The sequence below is a fragment of the Archocentrus centrarchus genome, chromosome 2, assembly GCF_007364275.1.
Source record: "Archocentrus centrarchus isolate MPI-CPG fArcCen1 chromosome 2, fArcCen1, whole genome shotgun sequence".
Taxonomy (NCBI): Eukaryota; Metazoa; Chordata; class Actinopteri; order Cichliformes; family Cichlidae; genus Archocentrus; species Archocentrus centrarchus.
This window is the reverse complement of record NC_044347.1, coordinates 28,638,517-28,664,132: the sequence shown is the minus strand read 5'-3', so window position 1 is coordinate 28,664,132 and position 25,616 is coordinate 28,638,517. Positions and strand designations below refer to the sequence as shown.

Genomic DNA, 25,616 nt, shown 5'->3' with positions numbered 1-25,616 from the left:
AGGCTTGAGTATCCTTAAAATCACATTTTCCCACTGATAAACAGTTTGATTACATTCTCACATCATATGAAAGTTTATGTGGTAAGTGTCCAAGTCAAACAATATTAGCTCCACTTCAAAGAAAGTTTCAGACACCGACTAACAGCAGCTAACAGTGGCAAAAACAGCGTTGCTTACAACAGAAAAATACAGGATATCCTCAACAACCTCAGTCATATGTCAGAAGTGAGCTTCACCGAGTCATCGACTTGTATCAGACTCCTTTTGCAAAGTTTTTGAGCTCCTCCAGAGTAAATAGATGTGGATACCTGCTGAGGTAAATAGCAGACTGACAGTCTACTGTTAATATAGATGAACAGCGGCTGAAGCTGTTTGTCCTACAGCGGCTACCATAGTTAGGATTATGACCTTGAATTGTAAGGGCTAAGAAATTAATAATTAAAGAAACTGTAAAATGCATATAAGTAAAGTACACGACTTTATTATAATATTGACAATGTCTAAAGCTACTTTCATGAAAAGACCAAATAAGGCTGCTGTAGTAGGGACCTATGGTATATGGAATTGAATAGGAATGTTCATCATTAAGCAACTAACAATGTTAAATTTGAAAATAACATCTTTAAGTTAAATGCTTTCTCAAAAGGAATCTGGTCCTTATTTAATGATGATCACACCCAACTCTGGGTCCACTAGAAAAAAAAAAAAAATCAATCAATCAATGATTTAAAAAAAAAAAAAAAAAAAAAGAAAAAGATTTCCTTGAACAGCTGTTCAGGAAGCTTTCCCATATGCTAAAAGCTGCAATTTTTTGATATTAAATGTTTGTCCAAAAGTTGGAGAAGGGGAGAGGGAGGAGAGAAACCACACCAAATGAGGAAAGATCAAAGGCAGAAAATGTGGGAAACGAAGAGCTGTGTGATGAAGAAGCTAAACAGAAATTCAGGCTGTTTGAGAAAAGCCAAAGAGAAAATACAAAGAAGTGCTGGTTTATGAATGGAAGTGTGTATGTACGTACGTGTGTGTGTGTGTGTGTTTCTGTATGCACTGTCTGTATGCACTGTCACCTTGACCCTCTCTCCTTCGGGGGGGTCAGGCAGTAAGTCCACTCTGCGTTGAATGTCATCTAGCCAGGCCAGCAGATCGTGTGACTTCCTCCTGTACTGGTACCACTGGGGAGCGATGGCCAATGCCTTCCTGTTCCGAAGTAAACGCAGGTCCTACATCCACGTGCCCACACATGCACACACAGATATATATATATATATATATACACATATGAATATCTTTTATATGATGCAGTTTTTCATCATCAGCACTATCCAGCTGACCTGCTGTTACTGCATCAACCTGTATGCAAAGTAAAACATTGCAAAGCTATACCTAGGAAGGACAATAACATTCATTTAAGCTTACTTCTTTCCTCACAGACTCATTATCTTGTCTGTCTCCTACATACCGCTATAGCTCCTGACAGAGACTCTCAAGGCTATCTGACCACAGGTGAGATGTTACAATACAGCAATTTGGTAACTTCATACTTACTCTATATGACTGTTCTGCTAGGTCTGGGAGACTAATGTGTGGATGACTGCAAGCTACAGGCTCCAGGTTATTATTAGGAGGACGCGGAAATACAAGACTTTTATCAGGACTGTCACACACACCAAACAAATTTGGCTTCCAAGGTTGGAAATTTGTATTTCAACTATAAAAACAATGTGTGTTTATTGGAACAGGATTGAATCTGAAGCTGTAGGTAACTATATCAAATCACTCATCAGACCAAATATCTCTTACCACACTTAGTCGAGGTTTTGTGCCAATTGAAGCACATAATAGATTTATGATCCTTATTCTGCCTGTCAGTGATGTGATTCACAGATGGCACACACACTTCTACAGCAGTGTGGGATCAACTTGACAGAGAACAAAACAAAAAGTAGCCAGCATCCAAAGAAGAGCTTTAAAATGTCCTTCAGGAAGCCTGGAGAATGATTTCTGAAGACTACTTAGAGAAAATATTAAAAAAAAAGCCTTAAGAATAAACGTGGCCCTAACAAATATGGAGCAGTTAAAACTGTACAAACTTGTTTTGTCTTCAAGCCTGTATTTCGTTGTACTGTATGCGGACATTTCAATAAATCACTGAACACCTGTTTCCCATTTTCCTAGCAAAATATTAAGGGTGACTCAAGGCTTTTGTACAGTGCTGTATGTAACCTTAGGGATCTGATTCAGGTCAATTCAATTTTATTGATATAGTACCAAATGACAACAAACAGTCACCTTAATTACATTAAGCACCTTGAGGAGTCGATTATACAGTATGCACACAAGTTATTTAAATCTAAAATATGTAGCATTTATCAATTTAAATTTCTGAAAGCAGGTAGACAAAGTTTAGATTTTTACTTAGTGAACAATAAATTATGTTTTTCTTTTATCAGCAATGTTCAAACCAAGAGACAGTTGGTATTTCATTCAGTGTAACTGTTTCTTTAATTTTGGTTGATTGTCAGTGGCATTATATCACTTTTACTCATGCTAACCACCAAATTAATGGGTACAGTGCTAAGTGTTACAATATCACAATGTTATAAAATCATAAAGTATAGTTTTAGTTACTTTAAACACATATAACAGGGCTTGGCTACCCAATTAAATTAATTAGAGATGATCAACAGCTCATGTGTCATATGATATGAGTTACTGTGTCTTTAATGTTTTCTACATTTTCTACAAATGAGGTGTAAAATGTTAATTAGTAGACTTTAAAAATGCTGGCTTTTATTTGTGAGGGGAGGAGCCAGAAAAACTGTTATAAGTCTTTAAAGTACGAGGAGATAAACATGTTCTTTTGATGAGCAGGACCCTGTTACTGCTACAGAGCAGCTCAGATCACTGAACAGATGATAACAGCCACAAAGGTGGAAGTTCCTCATATTACTGGATATATTACTAACAGTCCTAATGGCCCCTCTGAAAGAGTAGCTGTAAAGATCTTCCATGCTTTCACTTTACGTTACCTTCACTGTGTTGTACTTGCTGTTCAGCTGGTTGTGCTTAAGTCTGATCTCCTCTCTCTTGTCCAGATCTGGGACTCTCTTCTGTAGATTCTCCCCTTTTAACAATAACTCCTTAACTGCATCTTCCTCACAGTCCTAAACACACACACACACACACACACACACACACACACACACACACCCTTGGTTAGTTAGTCCACACAGAAAAAGACTGGAAATCAGACCAACTGCAACTGCCGCTTGGTGTGAGATTGAGAGACCTTGCCCTCCATAAAGTCTTCTTCCTTCAGGTTTTCCCCTTGCTTGACTTCTTCTTCCAGGAGCTCAAGCCAGACCTGTGCATCACTGTGGTACTGCTCCAGCTCCTTGGCTGATGCTGCCGTCTGCCGCACACACACAGGCCCATGGCAAAGATGCACAGGCACACAGACGTAAGTGAGGAAAGGACAATCATTCACAGCCAAGAGAAAGTAAATTAATTTATACAGTCTGAGGCCAATGTAGTGAGACTTGGAAGCACATTTAAAGAGCAACCAGAATTTGAAGTCTGTTAAAGTAAAATAATGGATTTTTATCAATCAACGAAAAATTTGAATAGCATGAAACATTTAAAACGGATTCTGTTATTGCTCTAAAAGTTAATATAATTGTACTATTTTAATATTCCCTACCATTCCAGAGGCAATGCGTTGAGAGATGTTGTCAAATCTCTGGTTAAGTTGTTCCAACTTGGGCCTGACCTGGGCCTGGCAGATTTCCCCCCTGGTGGACATTAGCTCCTGGGCCAGAAACCTTACCTCCTCCATCTTTCCTCTGGTGAGCTCCAGCTCTGCACGCAACACCTGCAGGTCCCAAGGCACATACAGTATGTCAGGTGGAGAAACTGTCTTCATTAAAGGCATGAAACAAACATATGATATATATGAAAAAAAAATTTGAATACATAAACAATACAACCTTCAGCACAGCGTCATTGGGTCCCTGGTTGTCTATCTCATCCATTTTTCTCTCTGCACCATTGATCCATCCATTCACATCCTGTATTTCTCCATCCAACTTCTGCATCTGTCGCTGGTAGTCCTGAAAGAGAAGCAAAGAAAGACAGAAAGAGAGAAATGTGAAATCAGATTCTCCTGATGCTGCAAGCAATGACACCTCCGAGAGCTATATTTAGCAAGTCAGGTATAATATTAGCACTAAAATGACAGATAAATGAAAAGTACAGTAAGAATAGTAACACAGAATGATTTCAGCTCTATTTCTGACCAGCAGCAGATTGAGCCATTCTTCTGCTCTAGATGTGACTGCAATCCAGTTGCAGTGCAGCAGGCTAACTTTGTCATCCACAAGACCTCCGTGGCCCCGCAGCACAGCCTTTAGGGCCTCGGCAAGGTCCACGACTGCCTGCAGCTGCGGCTGATGTCTCTCTGTCTCCCCGTGGATGGACTGAGAGAAGAATTAGGGGACAAGGTCATGAGGGAAGAGAGAAGTGATAGCATATGATAATGGACTGACATCTTAATTTTTACATTTTTTATTTTTAAATAAAGGCATAACTCCTTGTGACAAACTTATAATGCAGACTTTTTCTTTGGTGCATTTGACCTACTTTCCACTCAGTTTTCAGCCTTACAACCTTGTTTTTGTGGTTCACTCTCTTGGTATTTTCTGGGAGCAGTAAATGCTCTGCACCTGTCCAGCATTAAGCTAGAGACCAGATGATGAATAGCAATTAGCAGCTAAAGAGACACCTATTTCAGTCAGGTGCTGGTGAACACCAAACTAGATACAAGTGATCACTGGAATACAAACTTCCACATCGATCCTGGATGTGTAAAAAGGAAATATTATAATATTTTCCACTTTATACCTTTGTACCAGTTGTGTTTACAATTTACTTAGCTGTGAACTAACTAATTTAGATCCATTTGAGCTTCAAGACCCACCATACCTTACTATAATAATTTTAAGTGAATTTAAGTTTGAACACACAAGACCTCAGATTTAATGGATAAAAAGGATCCTAAGCACTTCATTATGAATGTGTTCATAATAAAGTGCTTCATTATGAATGTGTTCGTAATAAAGTGCTGATCAGTCACCTGAGCTCACATAAGGGATGTTGTCTCTTAAACCCCAGAACTCCAGAAGGTCACTCTTTAAGGCTTGTCTGTATGTCACTGTACACATGTAGGTTGTACCTGTGCCCATGCCACCTCAGCTTCCAGGTCACTCGGCATTCCATCCACTGCAGAGCGCCTCGTCAACTCAGCATCAGTGGCAGCAAGCCACTCTGTCAGCCCGTTCAGCTCCTTACGCAGCTTCCTCGACAACTTCAGGCTCTTCTCCAGCTCCAACTTACTCTCAGTCACCTACACACAGTTAAAACAAACAAAAACCCCAAAACAAAGCAAAGCAAGGTATCTCACTGAGGCTTCTTTGATTATGCTGGTGGAGCTATTTAACTGTGTGTGTCCTAACCTGAGCTCCCATCTGGTTATACAGCAGTTTCAGGGCTGTTACTCTGTCGTCCAGTTCTTTGGGCTGCTCAGTCTGCTGCCGCTGTACGATTTGTCTGCCTGTTTTTATAACTGTCTCCACCTCCCCTTTCACTTCACTCAGCACCTTGTAAAGCTTCTGTTAGACCCAAAGGGACAGAAGCCACTTAAAAGAGAATCTATCAGTTCATCCATCAGTCCATCTGTGACACGAATACCCACCATGCACTGCTCCAGCTGTGACTGCACCACGTCCTGCTCCACACTGCAGATGTCCAGCACTGCCATTTGACTTTTGACCCCAGAGAGCACACGTTCGCACTCGGCCAGCCGAGAATCAAAGTTGGCCGGCTTCTGGAAAAGACGGAACTTGGTCCACACATCTGCCAGCATTTTCTGGGAAAAACACACACACACACAAAGTTATAAACTAGACAAAAAGTCCTGGATGATCACTACTTATCCAAATACTTTTAGTAATATGTTTTCAGTATTAAAAAAAAAATCATTAAATCAAAATAATTTTAGGAGGTTGATGTTCTGTGATTATCTTTACAAATATTTTTTGGTAACCACATCCTACAGACACAAAATATTTCAATGAGAAACAAGTTAGAGAAAGTACTGCACTCTTGTACACAGGTATATACTACACAATGTCTTTCTATTTATATAATCTATGACAATAAGCCAGATATAATACATACTCAGAAGGTATTCCCATATCATACTTGTGTGTACAGGAATATTACTGCATAATGCATCCATACTACATGTATAACATGTATAACATGTGTTAACCCTGACCAACATGATAGACAATGTTGGCATCACAGGCTAATCAATAGCTGCAGATTGAACTGATGTGACTATAACAGACTGTCTCTTTACTTGGATATTTGGGATTTCCCAGTTTTTCATTATCTGCTGCCAGCAGGTTGGTCGGTCAGTTGCTAGATATGGAGAATCCTCCACTTTCTCCTTTCCTCCACTCCAGATAAATACAGCAAAAGTGTACAAAGGGTACTAAATATCCAGGAATATGAATATTGCGTTGCGCAAAAGTAAAGAACACATATCCCAAATTTCATGGCTCGACTCCTTGGGAAAGATAAAACCTCACAGACACCAGGTTGGACAGATGGACGATAATATCCTCCCACTCTATATTTCGTTGGATAATAATAATAATAATAATAATAATAATAATAATAATAATAATAATAATAATAATAATAATAATAATACAAAGGGCTAATGTAGAGGTAAAAAGTAGAACACAATATCCAAGTTACAGATGAAGGGTGACTGAGAATATATTTGCATTCATACACTAATATGTAATTTTAAGATGAAAAAAAATGTGATTTGAATGTTTATAAGTAGTAAGCGCTGTTCAAAGCTCATCTTACACATACTGGCTACACATTTCAGCAGATCACCCGTGAATGTATACCTGGGTAAGGTCCATCTGTCCCGTGATCCTCTGGGAAGGCTCCTTGCCCTGATTCTTCTTCGTTAAGTCCTCCAGGGTCCTCTCATGGCTGCTCAGCTCCAACTGGATTTTCTTGTAAATACACAAACACGCATAATACATAAATGCAAAATCACCCCCAAAACAAACAAACAGAAAACAAAATCACAATCAAATAATCATTAAATGACTAACTGCAGCCTAACAGCAATAATAAAAAATGTTGATTTCTTAAAATTACATAAATCAAGTAAACAGAATAAGGTCTGTCAAAGTGAAAAAAAAAATGCTCAAGTGCAGTGAGAGTGTACAACCTTCTGCTGACCACAAGGGGGAAAGAGATATCAAGGAGAGAGAAGATGGAAGATTCGTGTAACTCTACATCACCACCACACACACTTGCCTGGTAATGCTGAGCCACACCATTCCAACAACGTAATCATCCTTTTATCCTCCTGTGTGTATGTGTGTGTCCGTAAGAGTGAGACAGAGATAGAGAGATGGAGAAAGAAAGAAGTAGAGAGAAATGCCATCCTTTACACTGTGGAGATAATCTCTCCAGCCCTTCCCTACTCCCACACTCTCTGTTATGTTCCTATCACTGATTCTGTCACTGCCAGTCATTATTTCAGGATCCACCATCTGATTAGTCTGGAAAGTATGTGTGTGTGTGTGTGTGTGTGTGTGTGTGTGTGTGTGTGTGTGTGTGTGTGTGTGTGTGTGTGTGTGTGTGTGAGAGAGAGAGAGAGAGAGAGATGCACACAAAAAAGGAGAAGATGCATGTGGAGGTATGTAGACAAAGCAGATGTTAGAGGAAGAGAAAAAAAGACAGAAGCTGTGTGTGTGTGTGTGTGTGTGTGTGTATGTGTGTGTGTGTGTGTGTGTGTCTGCTGTCCATATCTAAAGAAGCTCCAGGCTTAATTAGGACCACAGAGAGAAAAAGAGCATTTGCCTTTCCCTCTTACTTTCCTCTGCATACTTATAAACAAACACACAGACTGGAGCTATCCGTGTATTACCCTCCACTTTCTGCTCATTTCCTTCTCTATGTGCCTGCCACATAGCTGTCTCAGTTATTGATTATGTCAGAGCAGGCTTGACACTGCTTAATGACTGAAGTGCAGCCTTTGACTACTGACACTAACTTATTCCCTAATCCTTTGTTTCATTCAGTAAATCTCACCTAGAACCAGAGAAAATGGTCTTTGATGTTAAAGTGAAACTAATTAAATCTTCAAAGTTCTAAATCTTCATTTTAAAGATCGTATGGAGTAATGGCGTCTCTATCAGAAAATGAAATCTCACACTTTAGGGTAAAAGACTCAAGCACAGTGTCTGAGGGGTTCATGGAGTGCCTAAGCTGATTGAACAGAACAACTTGAGAGCTCTACATTAAAATACAAACAAAATCTGGCTGGGGACGTGCAGTGGTGGCATTCTGCATTAGACTCCAATTATGCAATGCTAACTTAAGTGTGAACCAGGGCCCCAAAACAAACTAAGTACATTACATTTACATTCTAAAAATGTATTATTTTAAATGATAATTATTAACAGTACTCCAGCTGTGATACAATGTTATATTCATATTAGTAAAATATATCATGTTTGTGTTTTTTCAGTCACAGATGTGGAGCTCAAACAGACAATGCTGAGGTACCATCTCCACAGACAGCACCTGATTCTTGTAGAAACTTAGGTGTGTGATGTAATCCAAGCTACTCTATGTTTTGGAAGGGAATCATGGGAGTCACTCCCTTGGCTGAGATTGACAACGCACACTGCCCTGGAAAAGTGAGAGCAGTGGAAGAACATTTGAAAAGGTGAACTTGCCTCAGGGTAATAGAGGATAACACCAGAGTCAAGGCTGGTGTGGCTTCCCCCTGAAGGAGAGACTTTGAAGCTGGTGAAAGTGTCCAAGTGGACTCTGGTTTCAGTTTCAGAGGCCTTCACACCCTGGTGTGAAGTCCAGTGGTTCTGAATGTCCTACACTGTAACGTTTCATACTTTTGTTCAGAATATTCAGGCTTGGAATGCCAGATGAGGGATCAAAATGATCCAGCATTAAAGGTTACATCAACAGTCATCTTCATCTTCATCATCTATCAGATTTTTTGATATTACTGTCTATTTAAGCAGTACCAAAAATATTTCGTATATAAATACTACAATGCATTGAAAAAATATTTCTTTAAATATTTAAACATTATTTTTTAAGACTGGCTTAACACATATTTTATACTTTTGTTTTCATTTATTCCAACACTATAAACTATTCAGAGGAAGTCAATATTAATGTTATGCAATTTTCCCTCATAATAATAAAGCTGGAGTTTACTTTGGAGTTTACTTCACAATAAAGAAAACTGAAACTTAATTATGATTTAATTATAGTTATTCCTTTAGATATATTTTATTTCTTAAAACATGGATGTTGTTGTCTGCTGTTCTACAGTTTGAATTTTGCAAAGATGTTTTTTCCACTTCAGTTTCTGGTCTTTATAAATCAAATATTTCACTTTTTTTTTTCTTAATCATTGCAACCTTTTCCTGAAAAAATATAATTAGTCAAACATTGTAACCCTTAAATATTTGCAAAATGTCTGCCTTTATTGTCCATACACTGACATGAAAGATGTTCAAATATTTTGCTTTTCCTCAAAGCATAATATTTTTTCCTCAAAATATTAAGATTTTGTCTTGTAAAACTAGGATATTATTCTGAATTCTGTCTTACTTGGTTGCAGTGGGACAGAAATGCCTCTCGTCCTGTAAAATATCATATGAATATAAAGTTTATATGAAGAGTGTAGTCCTATGGCTACCTGAGCCTCCTGTGGTATCTGCTGAGCATCAATTTGATCAGCCAGGTACGCAGTAAGGTGACGGTTTGTGTTGGCTAAAGACTCCTGGATCTGCTTCAGCGTCTTGTCATTCTCCTGGGCCCATTGGAGACTCGTCTCCAGCTCCTTTTGCCTGAGTGCTGCCTGGGGAAACAGGAAACACATCGCATCTACTCAGAAGACTTTTCTAACACATGTAAATTAGAACAACAACAATAACTAGCTCTTATTAACGATAACTAAAGGTCATGCCCCTCTCCTGTAGAACCAGCTCCCAGTTAAACGTTACGTTAAACATTTTTATTTACTGTTATTTTATTATTAATTTTTTGCTGTTGGAGCAGAACAAGCTTCCCGTCATCAACAGATAAAATCTACTGCATCTTCTATTGTTAATTTTTAGTTGGTGGTGAAATGCTCGTTTTTTTCTTTCTTTGCTTTTAGCTTGTGAGTATGCATTTTTAATTTTAGCTAGTAATGTCTCTTTCTCAGATTTTTTCCTGTAACATACATTATTATTATTATTATTATTATTAGGTGGTAACATGTAGCTAGCTTACTGTTTGTTTTCTGCTGAATTTTTTATTTACATATAAGCTAACGACATGCACTCTTTCCCTTTTTGCCCGTGGCTGCTTACAGTTTTGTACAAAGCTGGTGACGCAGCTGTGACGCCATCCTCTTGTGTCAGCTGTTGCTCTTGCAGTGACACAAATTCTACACATTAATTTAGCTGCCAAAGGCTGCCATTTTGATTGGGTATGCAAATCAGTTTTAATCCTTTAAAAATGAACTTTTTAACTTTGAAAACTGCTAATTTTCTAGCCTGTTGAGGTGATTTTACTGCAGTAAAGCAGTCTCACCACTCATTAGCACATAAACATGCAAACACAACTACATACACAAGACAGGACTACATATACACAAAAATACACAGCCCTCCTGTGTGTACCCTCTTGAAGAATGGACTCCGGTGTTTCTCTCTCATGTCCTCTCAGTGTTATCAGCGACGTGTCTCAGCGTCTGCTGCTGTGTTTCCTTCCACCCTTTCCCCTGGTGACTACTTACAAGATTAACTAGTAAACACTCTGATTACATCATATGTGAAGCTGTGTGAGTTGGTGTGTGTGAGAGAGAAGACTTCAATGCATGTGGTTACAGGTGAGCATAGTAATCCCATACAGAAGGATAATGGCCCTAAATATAGGCCTGAGCCAGACTAAGCCTTGTGTTCTCCTAATGTTAGTGCAAACATCTTCCATGTCTTTGTTCATAATGCATGAAAACTTGATGAGATTAAATATTTAGACAAACATTGATAACTGTAGTCATCAGCTCATGAATATATATCTTTATCACCACCCAACACACGCAATCTGACATGTAGTGATGACGGCAGCAGTTGTGAACAAGAGCCAATCAGGCATGAGAAAGAGGCTGCATATCATTAGCATATATTATCATAGCAGTAGCAGCAGTGTTGCTTCCTCTCCACTTCACATAAATACAGCCAAAGTGTACAAAGGGTACCAAACAATCAGGAATATGAATATCATGCAGGGCTATTTTAGGAATGAAATATTCCATTGATTAATCAAATAATGGGATAAGAAATACTTTTGCCTTATTAATGAGGAGAAATAAATATTCAAAAGAGAAAAACAGGCATTTTAAAACAAACTGCTTATTGGTTTAAATTTTAGAGTTGTTTTTTTTTTTTGCCACAGTGGCTTTTATCGACAGTGGAGAGAGACAGGAAATGGGGTACGTGGGTAAATTGGCGACGGGCTGGGACGCGAACCCTTGCCCCCGACACCGCAACATGGCATGTGTATGTGGTCGCCGGCTTCACCACTAAGCCACCCAGGCGCCCAAAAATTGTAGTGTTTTTAATAGTTTAACTATTTACACTATTAGGTGTAAAAGGGAAAAAAAAAAAAAACTAAACCTGTTCAGTGGATTTACATGTCATATTAAAATCAAGAAAACGTTATCTTAAAAATAAATAACCACAAGTGCAGTGATGTGTACGTGCTTTTGTGCATGTGTGTCTGCATGCTTAATTGTGCTAGTGAATGAGTCATTATGAGTGTGTTTTTAAAGTAGCATGAAGGAAAGAAAGCATAGCAACACAAACTGGGGTTTTCCCTTTGATGCAAGATTTCCTGCTGCAGAAAACAGATGCTACAAAAAAAAAAAATATATATTTTTACATTTCAATATTTTATTTATTTTTATATGACTCTAAAGTATGATGGCTGTTGACAGCCTTCAGCACGCTGCCTAATTTAAACATCGAATCAGGCTAAGTTAACAATTTTATCTGCATATCTTATTTTAACTTCTGTAGCTTTACATAGGATTTTTCGCTGTCTAAAACAAACGTTGGTGGATGGGAGCAGCGATAAAGCTCGCTTCTCTCCACATTGGAGCTTGTTAAAGGACTCCAGCCAGCTTTTTCTTAGTAAAGTTTTTAATGGTGATTACAGTAACAAGTGCTGCTGCTCTGGATGCTAGAAAAACATTTTCTTTCACTCCACCCGAGCTCACCGTCTCGGTAATGGCTCCACTTCTTTGTTCTTTGCTGTGTGTGTAGACAGACTCCGGTGTTGTGCCAAAAAGTGATTGGCTGTTGTGCGTATATATATATATATATATATATATATATATATATGTACCCTGCCTCTCGCCCTATGACAGCTGGGATAGGCTCCAGCCCCCCCGCGACCCTGAACAGGATAAGCGGAAGCGAATGGATGGATGGATGGACTTTTATATATTCTTTAATTACCTGGGTAAAAACTGTCATTCTGTCATTGACATTAAAAATATCTTTTTATAGACAGATCTGTCCAAGAGGGCAGTAGAAATTGCCACAAAAATAACATCACAGGATAATTCAAGATATTCGAAGTGGTCAAAAAGAACTGGAGTGATTATAATCTAGATACAATAGCGCAGTCATAAAGATACTTAAAAAACTTAATTTCTTCATTTTATATATAAGCCATTCATAAATCCTGTTGACTGTATTTACCAATATAAGCAAAGACATTACACATAAAAAAAAAGAAACACTGGAAATCACTTTTTGGCAGATGATCAAACAGATGCCCAGATGGACAGTATGACGACAATATCCTCCTACTTTATGTCAGGGTGGGAGGATAAAAACTAAAATTGTATGCTTGTATATAACCACATTTCATTTGCATAAGAAAATGACTTTGAACATGCATTACTGGTATCTCAGGGAACCCTGAAGTCTTTCCTTTCCTTAAAGAGACTTTTACTCAAATACAACTTTGGATGATACAATCAAGCTCATTCTATATTCAGACTAATGTGATATTTATGGAGCATTTCAGGTGCATATTATGTTTAAAACATTAACGTTTCAAAGGTAATCTGAAGTCCCTGGAAAGACTGTGAAACTGGCTAGTGATTTCAGTGTGCTGTTCATACAGCACTGATCAAGTTTCTAACAGATTTAAGAAAGGAAATAATGATTTCCTCAATGCCATAATTTCAGGTCAATGAAGGAAAAAATAAAGGCAATATTTTGGTCTCTGTACATGTTTACTTCTCCAGCTATCATTTCCAGAGATACTCACAAAAACTCTGGTCCTGTCTCTCAGCTCCTTGTCTTCTTTATAGATAACAAACAAACAGGGCTCAGAGCTGCCCAGTCTCACCTTACATGCACACATGCTAGCATAAACACCAAAACAAGGGACAAAGGCTTCTGCAATGTTCCTCACAAAAAATACTAATAAAAGAAAAGACAATGTCTCACACATACGCACACACACTCACACACACACACAGAGTGTCTGACGGGCAGACAAACAAAAGAAGGCTTATCAGGCACCAAGGAGAACATTAATCTGGCTCTATTGTAAGGGACGATCAGCATAGAGGGCAATGAGTGTGTATGTATATGTGTGTCTGTGTGTATGTCTAGCTCTGTGTAAGTGTGCGCAAATATGTCTAATCTGTCACTGAGGATCACCACAAGTGGCTGAGAATGCTATGATGTCATTGATGACAACTGGAAGGAAGAGAAAGAAGACACGGGGAGAAAAAGAGGACAAAAACTAGGCAAAGAAATAAACAAAAGATTGTTTGAAACTGGTTCAAGAGCAGCACTAACCTTTTGCTGGTCTGGAACAAGGGGTTTAGTGACTAGAAGACAGGATAGCAAGAAGTACCTAGTTAACCCACAGTTCAACAGGAAATGTCATGGGATGCAAGGATCAGCCAAGTGCTGAGAAGTCGTCTCAATGTCAGGAATAAGACTCAAGCCAGGTCTGTTGTTAATATTTTTGATGTAGATGTCCATTGGGAAGTTCTGGCTTAGGAGGTCATCTACTGAACTGAATGTTAGTGGTGTTCTTCCTGCCTCCTCCAGGCCTTATGTCCAAGTGTCCCTTGGCAAGATACTGAACCTCAAACTATATGAACTGAAATTCATCTCAAAAGGATTTCAAATGTGTAGGATATATACTACATAATTTAAATATGTCTGTGTAGATTCTCAGTTATCCAGGTCATAGTAGTCTCTGGAGCTTGAAAAAGGCGACTGGACTTCTTTTTGTTTCTTGAAGACGTTTCACCTCTCATCCGAAAGGCTTCTTCAGTTCTCAACCAAATGGTGGAGAGACCCAGGTATTTAAACCCCTGTGGGCGTAGTCCCCTGGAGGTGGTTATGACCCTCTATTGATCATGTGCTTGAACACATGTGCCCAGGTGTGAAGGGGGCGTGGGTCATATTTAATCAGTGGTTTCAGTTGAAACCAACTTAGGACTCCGCTCCATTGTTTCCTGTGGCCTATTGAGGTCACTGGAACAAAGGTGTGAATGGGGGTTGAGACGTCTGGGAAGGGAGCTCAGGACAGCACTGTAAGCGGGGGAAAGTTACATAATTTAAACTACACATATCAGGCATAAGACTGTAACCACTGACTGGTAAAGCGGATAACACTGATAATCTCTTCATCGTGACACCTGTTTAGGACTGGATATATTAGTCCTCAAAGCTGATGTGTTAGAAGCAGGAAAAATGGGCAAGCATAAGGATTTCAGCAAATTTGACAAGGGCTGAATTGTGATGGCTAGACACCTGGGTCAGAGCATCTCTGAAACTGCAGCTCTTGTGCAGTGACCATTATCTATCAAAAGGAGAACAAGGAAGGAACAGTGGTGAACCAGTGAGAGGGTCATGGTTGGCCATGGCTCATTGAGTCACATGGGGAGTGAAGGCTCTGGTCTGATCCAACAGATGAGCTACTGTAGCTCAAATTGCCAAAAAAGTTCATGCTGGTTCTGATAAAAATGTATCAGAATACACAGTGCGTCACAGTTTGTTGCGTATGGGGCTGCAAAGCCGCAGACCAGTCAGGGTGCCTGCTGACCTCTGTCCACCACTGAAAGCACCAACAATTGGTATGTAAGCATCAGAACTGGACCACCAAGCAGAGGAAGAAGGTGGTCTGGTCCGATGAATCACATTTTCTTTTGCATCACATGGATGGCTGGGTGCACGGGCATCACTTACCTGGGAACACCTGTCACCAGGATGCACTATGGGAAGAAGGCAAGTGGGTGGAGACAGTGTGATGCTTTGGGCAATGTTCTGCTGGGAAACCTTGGGTCCTGCCATCCATGTGGATGTTACTTTGACACTACCACCTAAGCATTATTGCAGACCATGTACACATTTTCATGGAAACTGTTTTCCCTGATGGCTGTGGCCTCATGCAGCATGATAATGCACCCTGCCACAAAAAAAATGGTTCATGGTTTGAGGGGCACAACAACAGGTTTGAGGTGTTGACCTCCAAATTCCCCAGATCTCAATCTAATCAAGCATCTGTGGGGATATTCTGGACAAACAAGTCTGATTCATGGAGGCTGCACCTCATAACTTACAGGATTTAAAGGATTTGTTGCTAACATCTTGGTGCAGATACCACAGCACACCTTCAGGGATCAAGTGGAATCCATGCCTTGATGGGGCAAGGCTGTTCTGGCAGCAAAAGGGGGAACAGCACAATATTAAGCAGGTGGTCATAATGATATGGCTGATCACTGTACTTGTGTACTATACTTGTATGTAAATTTTGAGTACTCAAAATGCCTGCTCCAATCCACATACAAATACACAACAATTTGAACAGACATACAACTATTTTACAAATGCACATATCAAAATGTGAATTAATACTACTGATTTACACACAAATGTTTTTCAACTTCATAAATCTGATCATTTTTACTCGCAAAAGGCTTCCTGTGTTCTATTGTTTAAAAATATTTGTGACATTCTCTTCACTCACTCACAGATTGGTAAATACTCATGCACAAGCCTGATGCACACACGTCCCATCACATGTGCAGTAGGGTTTTAAGATTCTTCAGCAGCCAGCTTCACACAGATCCACAAATGAGGGCTGCATTCAAGTGCTAGTGGTAAATTGGGACATGTGGTATTCCTGTGGATTCCTGTGTTTTTCAAATAAAACTGAATTCTTCTTTTTTTTTTGTTAACAGAACAGCTAATAAACACCTCATCGCCCCGTGACTAGAAAACATGTGTTTACCAATTACAGCCATATATTAACCTATAAAAGCTACTGCTACATGTTGGATGCTCTTCTGCTGGGAAAATGTTGCCATGGTCTCATATCCCAGTGGTCCATCCTCTCGAGTGAGTATATGCTAACTAATCTCATATTTTGAATATAATCTACGTGATGTGTCTGACACATTGATGTTCATCTTACCATTCTCTGCTTAATTTAATGACTAATAAACAGTTTTTCATCTTTTAGTCAGACTTAATAAGAGTATGTCTGCTGTTCGTGAACAGTCAGCATCAGTCTCCAGGATTTAGCAAACCTGTTAGATGAGAGCACAAAGCTGTATACTTGGTGATGCACTCTGATGACAAATTGCTGATGATTCAGAAACAGCACGGATGTGCAACCATGGTGTTGCACCCATCTGTAGCTATGCTCTGACTGACTGGTTTCCCAGAATGAGAGCATCCAGCATTTAGCAGCAGCTTATTTAAACCATATATTAACTTTCATTGGCTACTATATGGAAAATGGATGCTTTCTAGTTGAGGGTTCATGAGGTGTTTGAAAAACACGAAGCCCACGTCCTGTTCTCCCACTAGCACTTGAACTAGCTTACGTTTGTGGATCTGTGCAAAGCTGGCAGTCTCAAAATTCACACATTAGTTTACGCTCGTGAATCATATATGCATTTGTAAACCTTTTGAGACAAATTTTGCTCCAGAAAATTGCCCGTGATGCATGTGTGTGTCAGTGAATGCATTTAAAAAATGCATTTTGTATTTACTTTGGTTATCTTTGTCTAATATTGAAATTTGCTTTATGATCCGAAACATCTAAGTGTGACAAATACACAAAAAACCCCTGTATAAAAATACTAGTCCAGTTGTACCCTCATTTGTTTTGTTTCTAATTACCTGCAGCAATGCTGAAGACTTATTTTCACAGAGTTTCTAACAAAGTAATTATAGAGTGGTGCGGGCATTGCTTTGTCCACTCAGGAAAGACAACACTCAAACAGAACAAAATTAATGATAAAAATGATAACATTTTAATTTCTGCTGAACGATGAACTGTCTCATGTTTATGCTCTGATGAAGTACCTCTTGACAATTTCACGGGCTTAAGTTATCTGGACTGTTTAATCATAGAAGGACACAAAGGATAAGGTCAATTTCAAAACTAATTAAGGTGATTTTCTCCCAAAACAATAGTTATTAACATCAAGTCTCCTTGAAATTCTGATTCAATAAACTCAGCTTTTCAACACAACACATAGTGAATATGTCATTCCATTAAAAAAAAAAAGAAAATCAATCAGTGCTTCCCACCTAAGCCTCTGTGACCCTATTCCTTCTGCTTACAAGAATTTTGAAAAACTTTGATCAATGTGATAGGTCCAAACTATTACATGTTATATCACACATCTAGAAAATATGCTTGGTATAACATAGAAGGTAAAAAGGAGACATTTTATATTCTATAAATTGTTTTCACCAGGCAGCTATCCTAGTGATCCCAGGCAGTGATACGACCCTTGAATGTATCAAAAATGTACTTTTTGAAGTTTTCTCCTTTGAATTATAAGAAAACAGACAACAAAACAATGTGTGTTCACTCACCACTGAAGGCATTAAACTTGGTGCAAGATTTTGGCCTTAGATTGTGACACTTGGGAGTGGGGGTTAAATTCGTTTGCAGTTTTTTACAGACCCTAAAAATTTCATGTGACTTGCTGCCGTAGAGTGAAAAAAATGCTGGGAAAAAACAAGGCAAATTTAAAAAGTGCCTGTAATTTGGACAGTTTTATTAATATGAAGTTAAAATTTTGCATGGCTTCAAGCACATTTTTGTACACACACAGATTGATTGATTTTATATGGAATAATCTGGACACTGTTTAGCTATGAGGACTTCACCGCTTTACAGTGATGGCAGGACCAGAGAATGAGGAACAAGGCTGAAAACGGCTCATTAAGCAGTTCAGGTGGCTTTTTCAACACTTCACAGTTTTGGGCTGTTCCAAACAAATCTCACAATTGCTGAGATTGGACAGCTTGTTTGACATAGTTGGATGGTTAGAAACCTTTACTAGTCCATGTGAGTATCCCTTTCTTACTTGCAAACAAACTAATTAACTGCACATATTTGAATAAATAAATACAAACTACAATCTGTCTAAAACATATTAAGGAATCAGGAAAATAAACTGCAGACTGTTTATTACACCAGTAAAGTAACAGTTCCTTCCATGTTGATTTCTATGGTGTGTGAAAGCTTACAGTAGTATAGAAGGTGTACTGTATGTCTTACCCTCGACATAAGTTCATCCCATCGGGTGTTGAAAGCATCCAATTTTTGCTGAATCAGCTCATCCAGAACGCCTCCATCCATGAGTGTCTGGGCAAGCTCTCTAATCTGGTTCCTGTTGTCTTCTGGATGCTGCAACAGAACCTCAAGGCTCTGTATGACAGACACAAAGAATGAAATAAGAACAACTCAAAGTTGTCCTCTTTGTAGCCTCCATTCACCAGAATCACATGGCAATTACTGTCATTTGTCCAGGCAACTTTAATTTATGGAGTTTTAAAAAATCTGTGTTATCACCTGCTGTAACAGTCTGTCTTTTGCATTCAAACTGACACTGTTTTGTTGGAGAGTGACTCATGCTGAGATTTGACACCTTGTTGAAATTGCAGTGTAAGAGTGTTAGTTAATGACATGCAGAGGCTAAAATAAGTCTATTAGTCCTTATGTCTGTAACCTGAGTGCTTAACAGCTACTCACACACTCTGAAATCCATCCAAACGGTCTTATACTGGCCACAGGACACAGTAAAAAAATCTGAGTGGGCAGTTATTTGCATTTTCAATGCTCTGTACTAGCTTAAATGAAAGAAGCTGTCCTGATTTAAGGGGTTTAAGCTTTTTGCATTGCTTAATTGCCCCAAATCCAAGGGTGTAACATCTAAATATCTAAAGCTACCTGCGGTCAAAGATGGTCAAAACATAAGCCTCTTGCTTCATTTTCTCAGTCAGGCAGGAGCTCCTACTTCTCAAAGTACAAAATATAATAGAAATCGCAATTACTTAATAATTTTGCTGTCTAAAAGTAAATGTCAAATCATAGTTTGCTTTTAGATGAATCTTTATTTAAATCAATCAATCTAAAGAGGGGACTACATTTTTTCTTGACTTAATTTGTAAAATAAGTCATAATAACTAAATTAAGTAAATGCAATTATAATTTAACTACTGAAGGAGCTATAACTTGTCATATTGTTCTATGGATGTGATGCTGACCTGATTCAATAAAATGTAAGAAAAAAAAAAAAGATTGTTGATGTTATCATAAGCTGAAATAATGCAGAAAACAGAGCAGAGGACCAAATGCTGCCTGGCTGCAATAAGCGTAAAGACACAACAGTGAAAAGTTTACAGCTTTGTGTAGAGCTGGTAGCTCACCAGCCATGCAACTTATGTTTATCACCTCGCTCCCTTTATTCATTTTTCTTTTTAATCTCATCAGCATCTGTAGCTCTTCAATCTGCAGTACATGCAGTACATAGAATAGTAGCAAACATTTTGTCATTATACAGAAAACACACTGCATTTCCTATAACTGTTTCATAATAAAAGTCTCCTGTGGGTCCACAAGTGGAAGTACAGACATGCTAAACTCACACAGCTCCAGTACACCATGGAGGATTTCATTTACTATTAAAAGGACTCACAGCACTTCTGCCACTCCTTTATCTTTCATTTATTATATTTTCCAGCTTAAGCTGAGTTTCAGGTTCAGGTACTATAACCAGTAAATGCAAACATATGTAACTCCTGCCAAAATAAGCTGTTTTATAAAGAAGCCAAAGGAACATTGTTTCACAGAGCAATGTGTCAGTTAACCTGTGCTGACCAAACTTTACCTCCACTGAAGGTGGCACAAACTGTGTGGAGAATGGAACCAAACTGCATTGCTGATGTAATGTGACAGAACTACTCCAAGTGTTTTACCAGCCTTACATGTGAATCCCTCTCTTCATACGTACATCCAGTGCCTTTTGTAGCTCCTCAGATGCTCCTGGCAAGTTTTCCATCTTGTGCAGTTTCTCCTCCAACTGGTCCAGAAAGGCATTCTCCTGCTCGATGTAGGACAATAGTTCACACCAACATGCCCACACCTCCTGCAATGCAGAATAGACACACACACACAAGTCTGGGGCTTAATTGGTAATTTTAAGTCTGGATTGCTGGGGTCACACTTTGAAATAGGGCGAGGAACTCAGCAATATTTTAAATGCTAATATCTAAAAAAAATAAACAACGGATTTCCTCTATATTGTAATTTGCATAACTTTTTATCTGATGTTTACATATACTCATCCTGGGCATGAATTTCATGGTAATCTTGGGCTATTAATGATTTCTTTGAACTACTCCTTTCCAGGGTGGAATGTCTGTACAGCTCATCTTTAATGACTTTAAAAAAGAAGAATTGGGTGCACAAGTTTGAATTTATTTTGGATTTTCTCTAATCCACATATGGTCAAAAAGTATATATATAGGCTCAAACATATACATACTTCCACACTAATATTAGGTTAAATGTCCCTTAGCAAGTTGCACCTCAATCAGACATTTTTTGGTAGCCATCAACAAGCTTTGGCAAATTTTGTCTGAATATTTGGGCATGTGACTAGGTGTTCCATGCATGTCCTAGTGGGAGAAGGCCCCGGGTCAGACGCAGGACACGTTGGAGTGATTATATCTTTTGGCTGGCCTGGGAACACCTTGGGGTCGCCGTGGACGAGCTGGAGGAGGTGATTAGGGAGAGGGAGGTCTGGGGTCCTCTGCTTAGGTTGCTGCCCCCGCGACCCAGATAAGCAGATGGATGGATGGATGGACAGACATTTGCCTTGTCTATGTAGGTAAATATCAGTCAAGCTTGAAGTTGTCGATTTTGGAGCAGGGGCTTCTTTCTTGGTCGGCACCCTTTCAGTCCATTAAAATTTGCTCCACTGTGGACAGTGATGTTGGTGTTCCATAAGTTTTCAGTTCATAGCAGGCTTAAGCCTCGGTGGTTCCCAGGTTGTTCCTGAACATCCTAACCAATTTCCTCTCATTGTAGGGTGACAGTTTGGGTCTTCTTCCAGAACCTGGCAAAGTGATGTCACAACCGAACAACTTGTGCTTATGTACAGTTGTTTCAGCTGGTGATCATGGAATCTGCAGCTGTTTACAAATGGCTCCAAGAGACCTTTCCAACTTACATAAATCTACAATTTTCCTTCTTCAGTCTTCCCTGAGCATCAGTTAACCTTTGTCAACTTAAAAGACACTGTAGAACCTTCAGTTCCTTATTATAAGATTTAAGTGAGTGCATGTATATATTTGAGCCTATATGTTTAGTTTTGATGCTGTGTGGTTTAGAGAAAATCCAAAATAAATTAAAACTTTTCCACCCAATTCTTACTTTTTAAAGTTATTAAAGATGCATTCTGTACAATCATTCTACCTTGGAAAAATAACAATTCACAGAAATAATTAAAAGCCCAAAATTCCCATGGCATTCATGGGACGACTGATTATAACTGTAATTCTTGGTTTGGTCCATTTAACATTCAACATTGTGTTTATGACATGTGACTTCTTTTTAACTGGGCTTAGAATTTGACAGTAAAATTCTAAAATGTAAAAGATGAGCTTCAAACTTTGCTGGGCATCTCACCTCATCTATAGCATTTATTATACACTAAAAACACATCCACAGCAAAATGCCTTCCAGAGCTGTGACTGATGTGAGCATCAGCCTCGATGCACCTTGTAAGGAAATGATTACCTTACAAGGTGCACGCCCTCTTAAAATTTCAAACTGCATTTTTTTCTGTACCAAAGCACACTAAGGTTAGCAAATAAACACATCCAAATTACAGCAGAGATTACAAAAAGAAAAGAAAGACCAACATTGTACCTCAAGAGTTTTACATTTCCCATCCAGACGGCTGCACAGGCGCTGGTAGTTGGCTGTCAGTACATTCAGCTCTGAGTGCAAGGCATCATGGGCTGTGGGTGGGGCCTTGGCAATGAAACTATTCACACTGTCAGTCAAGAGTTTGACCTTTTGCTCCTTAGAGTGAACCTCTTCCTGGGCCGTCTGATACACAGACAGAGAGAGAGACAGAAACCAAGAGGAACGAGTAAGTGAAGAGTCAGATTCACACGGGTAATTTAAAACATAGTATTGTCTTCAGTTTTATGATACGCTCCACCTCCAACAACGACTACTGAATGACTTTATCACTCTCCCACATTATTTTGGAGAAATTTTGACCCACTTGTCTGTAGAGTGTTTCTTCAGTTCTTTGAGGTTTGTGGGCATTTGTTTATGCACAGCATTTCCATGTGCCACCAAGCTTTAGCTGTTCAACAGAGCCTCACATTTGACTCTGGAATACTTTAGTTTACAAAGGATTCATGGTCAACTCTATGACTACAAGATGTCCAGGTCATGTGACTGCAAAACCAACCCCAAATTATTACCCCTCTACCACCGTGGTTAACAGGTGGTATGAGGTGCACTGCGTATTATGCAAACATCTCCACTTTGGTCTCAGCTGTCCAAAGTACATCGTTCCACTGGTTTGTTCAGATGTAGGTTTACAAACCTAAGTCTTGCTTCTATGTTCTTTTTAATAATATTACATTTTATTTGTAAGCGCTTTTCAAACACCCAACACTTTACAGAATTTAAAAAACAAACAAACAAAAAAACAAAAAAACAAAACACCAATCACACAAAAGAAATAGAATTCAAATGACCTGGCAACTAAAGTGAGTAGACTATCTTAAACAGGTGAGTTTTGAGTTGTGCTTTGAAGACAGAATCGATATTACAGATGTCAGGTGGGAGAGAGTTCCACAGTCGGGGAGCAGGGAGAGAAAAAGCTCTGTTCCCCATGGTGCTGAGGCGGGCAGGGGGTACAGTAAGACAGATGGAAGAAGACGAACAAAGGAAGCAGGAGGAGGAGGCGATGAGAAGAAGATCAGATAGATAGGGAGGGGCCAGGTTGTGGATGGCTTTGAATGTATTTAGAAGAATTGAATTGAATTGAATTTGAAATTGAACTGAGAGCCAGTGGAGCTGCTGTAGGACTGGGGTGATGAGGTGAAATGAGGGGGTTTTAGTGATATGCGAGCGGCTGAATTTGGAACCATTTGAAGCTTGTGGAGGGATTTGAGAGGGAGGTGAAATAAAAGAGTAATCAATACGGGAGGTTACAAGACTATGGACAAGGATAGAGGTGGTATGTGGGGAGAGGGAGGGGCGGAGACGATTAATATTTCAGAGATGAAAGTATGCAGTCCGAGTATTATTATTGATATGGGAGTGGAAAGATAGAGTGCTGTTGAGGATGACACCCAGGCTCTTAACCTGAAGGGAGGGGAAAACTGAGGAGCTGTCAATTGTGAGGGAGAAACTGTTGACTTTGGATAGAATGGATTTGCCCTCAGCCCAACCGGTCGCGGCGGATGACCCCCCCTCCCTGAGCCTGGTTCTGCTGGAGGTTTCTTCCTGTTAAAAGGGAGTTTTTCCTTCCCACTGTCACCAAGTGCTGCTCATAGGGGGTCATTTTGACTGTTGGGTTTTCTCTGTATTATTGTAGGGTCTTTACCCACAATACAAAGCACCTTGAGGCGACTGTTTGTTGTGATTTGGCGCTATATAAATAAAATTGAACTGAATTGAATTGAATTGAATTTGCTCCAACAAGGAGGAACTCAGTTTTATCACTGTTTAATTTAAAAAAGATTGTGGTGAACCAAGATTTGATTTCAGACAAGCAGGTAGTGAGAGAGGAGGGTGGGAGTGATGAGTTAGGTTTGGTGGCTAAATAGAGCCGGGTGTCATCTGGGAAGCAGTGAAAATTAATACAAAATTTATGAAAGATATTGCCATGGGGAAAAAGATAAGTAAAGAGGAGGGGCCCCAGGACAGAACCCTGAGGCACACCTGTGGTAACAGGGGAGGGGGGGATTTGAAAGACTTAAGTTGGATGGACTGAGTGCGGCCTGTGAGATAAGACTGAAACCAGTGAAGAGGAGTGTGGGTGATGCCAATGGAAGATAATCTATTGAGAAGGATGTTGTGGGAGATGGTGTCAAAGGCCGCACTTAGATCAAGGAGGATGAAGATGGAGAGTAGTCCAGAATCAGCTGCCATAAGAAGGTCATTGGAGATTTTGAGGAGAACAATCTCTGTGCTATGGTGGGGGCGGAAACCAGACTGGAATTTTTAAAAAATGAAGAGACTTTTGCCTGGCAACCCTTCCAAACAAGCCCTACTTGATCAGTCTTTTTCTAGTTGTACTGTCATGAACTTTACCATTTAACATGCTAACTGACACCTGTAGAGTCTGAAATGTAGCTCTTGGGTTGTTTGCAGGGTCTCTGACCTTAAGGTGAATGTGCTGGCACATTCATTCCTGGGAAGGTAACTGTCTAGAATGTTTTCCACCTGTGAATAATCTTTCTCACTGTAGATTCAATATATACATGTTTCAAATTGTTTGGAAATAACCTTATCACCCTTCCCAGATTGATGGACAGCAACAGTTGCTTCTCTAAGATCACTGGTGATGCCTCCTTGGCACTGTGTTAACGCACACCTGGATGATGTAAAATGTCATATTTTGCTATTCATCTGTGGTTGCATTTACCTACTTTTAAGACTTTCCTCAAGGACCAGATTATTTTCATGTAAAACCTTAGAACTGAGAGTGGGTGCACTATCTTTTTAAGATGTCTCTCTATATAAAAGCTTTTTAGCTTAGTTCATTTGGTTTGGCTGCATTAATAAGCTTCGTAAAATGAATTAAAATTATTGAATAAGTAAAAGAAAGCAGACAGGTGGTTAAAAGATAAAGAGTAAGAGAAGCGAGGAAAAGAGGAAGACAGAAAGAGAAAGCGCTTAAAGGACAGAGAATTGGGTCCACCAACAAAGGAATCAATGCATCTTCTGTTGACAAAGCCACCACGTGTGAAGAGGCAAAGTGAACAAGTAAGCTGCCAAATCAATGAATGAAGGCGTGTAGCTAGCATTTTCCCTGTGAGGGAGGGAGAGAGTAAGGGAGGGGGCAGAAGTGAGGGGATTAAGAGAATAATCAAGTGAGCAGATTCACAAATGGAGTTTCC

The 25,616-nt window shown here is 39.3% G+C and overlaps 1 protein-coding gene across 1 annotated transcript in view; it reads right to left on the bottom strand.

The window, feature by feature from the left end:
* dmd (dystrophin) overlaps positions 1-25,616 on the bottom strand; it is a 387,210-nt gene that overhangs the window by 125,921 nt on the left and 235,673 nt on the right. The window contains exons 33-46 of the mRNA XM_030747286.1: positions 22,396-22,578; positions 20,474-20,608; positions 18,739-18,888; positions 9,827-9,988; positions 6,984-7,094; positions 5,750-5,923; positions 5,511-5,666; positions 5,231-5,401; positions 4,296-4,475; positions 3,987-4,109; positions 3,701-3,871; positions 3,290-3,412; positions 3,030-3,164; positions 1,068-1,220 (exon numbers count right to left, since the gene is read on the bottom strand). Of these exons, the coding sequence (XP_030603146.1) occupies positions 1,068-1,220; positions 3,030-3,164; positions 3,290-3,412; positions 3,701-3,871; positions 3,987-4,109; positions 4,296-4,475; positions 5,231-5,401; positions 5,511-5,666; positions 5,750-5,923; positions 6,984-7,094; positions 9,827-9,988; positions 18,739-18,888; positions 20,474-20,608; positions 22,396-22,578 (2,127 nt within the window). The remainder of the gene's footprint in view (positions 1-1,067; positions 1,221-3,029; positions 3,165-3,289; positions 3,413-3,700; positions 3,872-3,986; positions 4,110-4,295; positions 4,476-5,230; positions 5,402-5,510; positions 5,667-5,749; positions 5,924-6,983; positions 7,095-9,826; positions 9,989-18,738; positions 18,889-20,473; positions 20,609-22,395; positions 22,579-25,616) is intronic.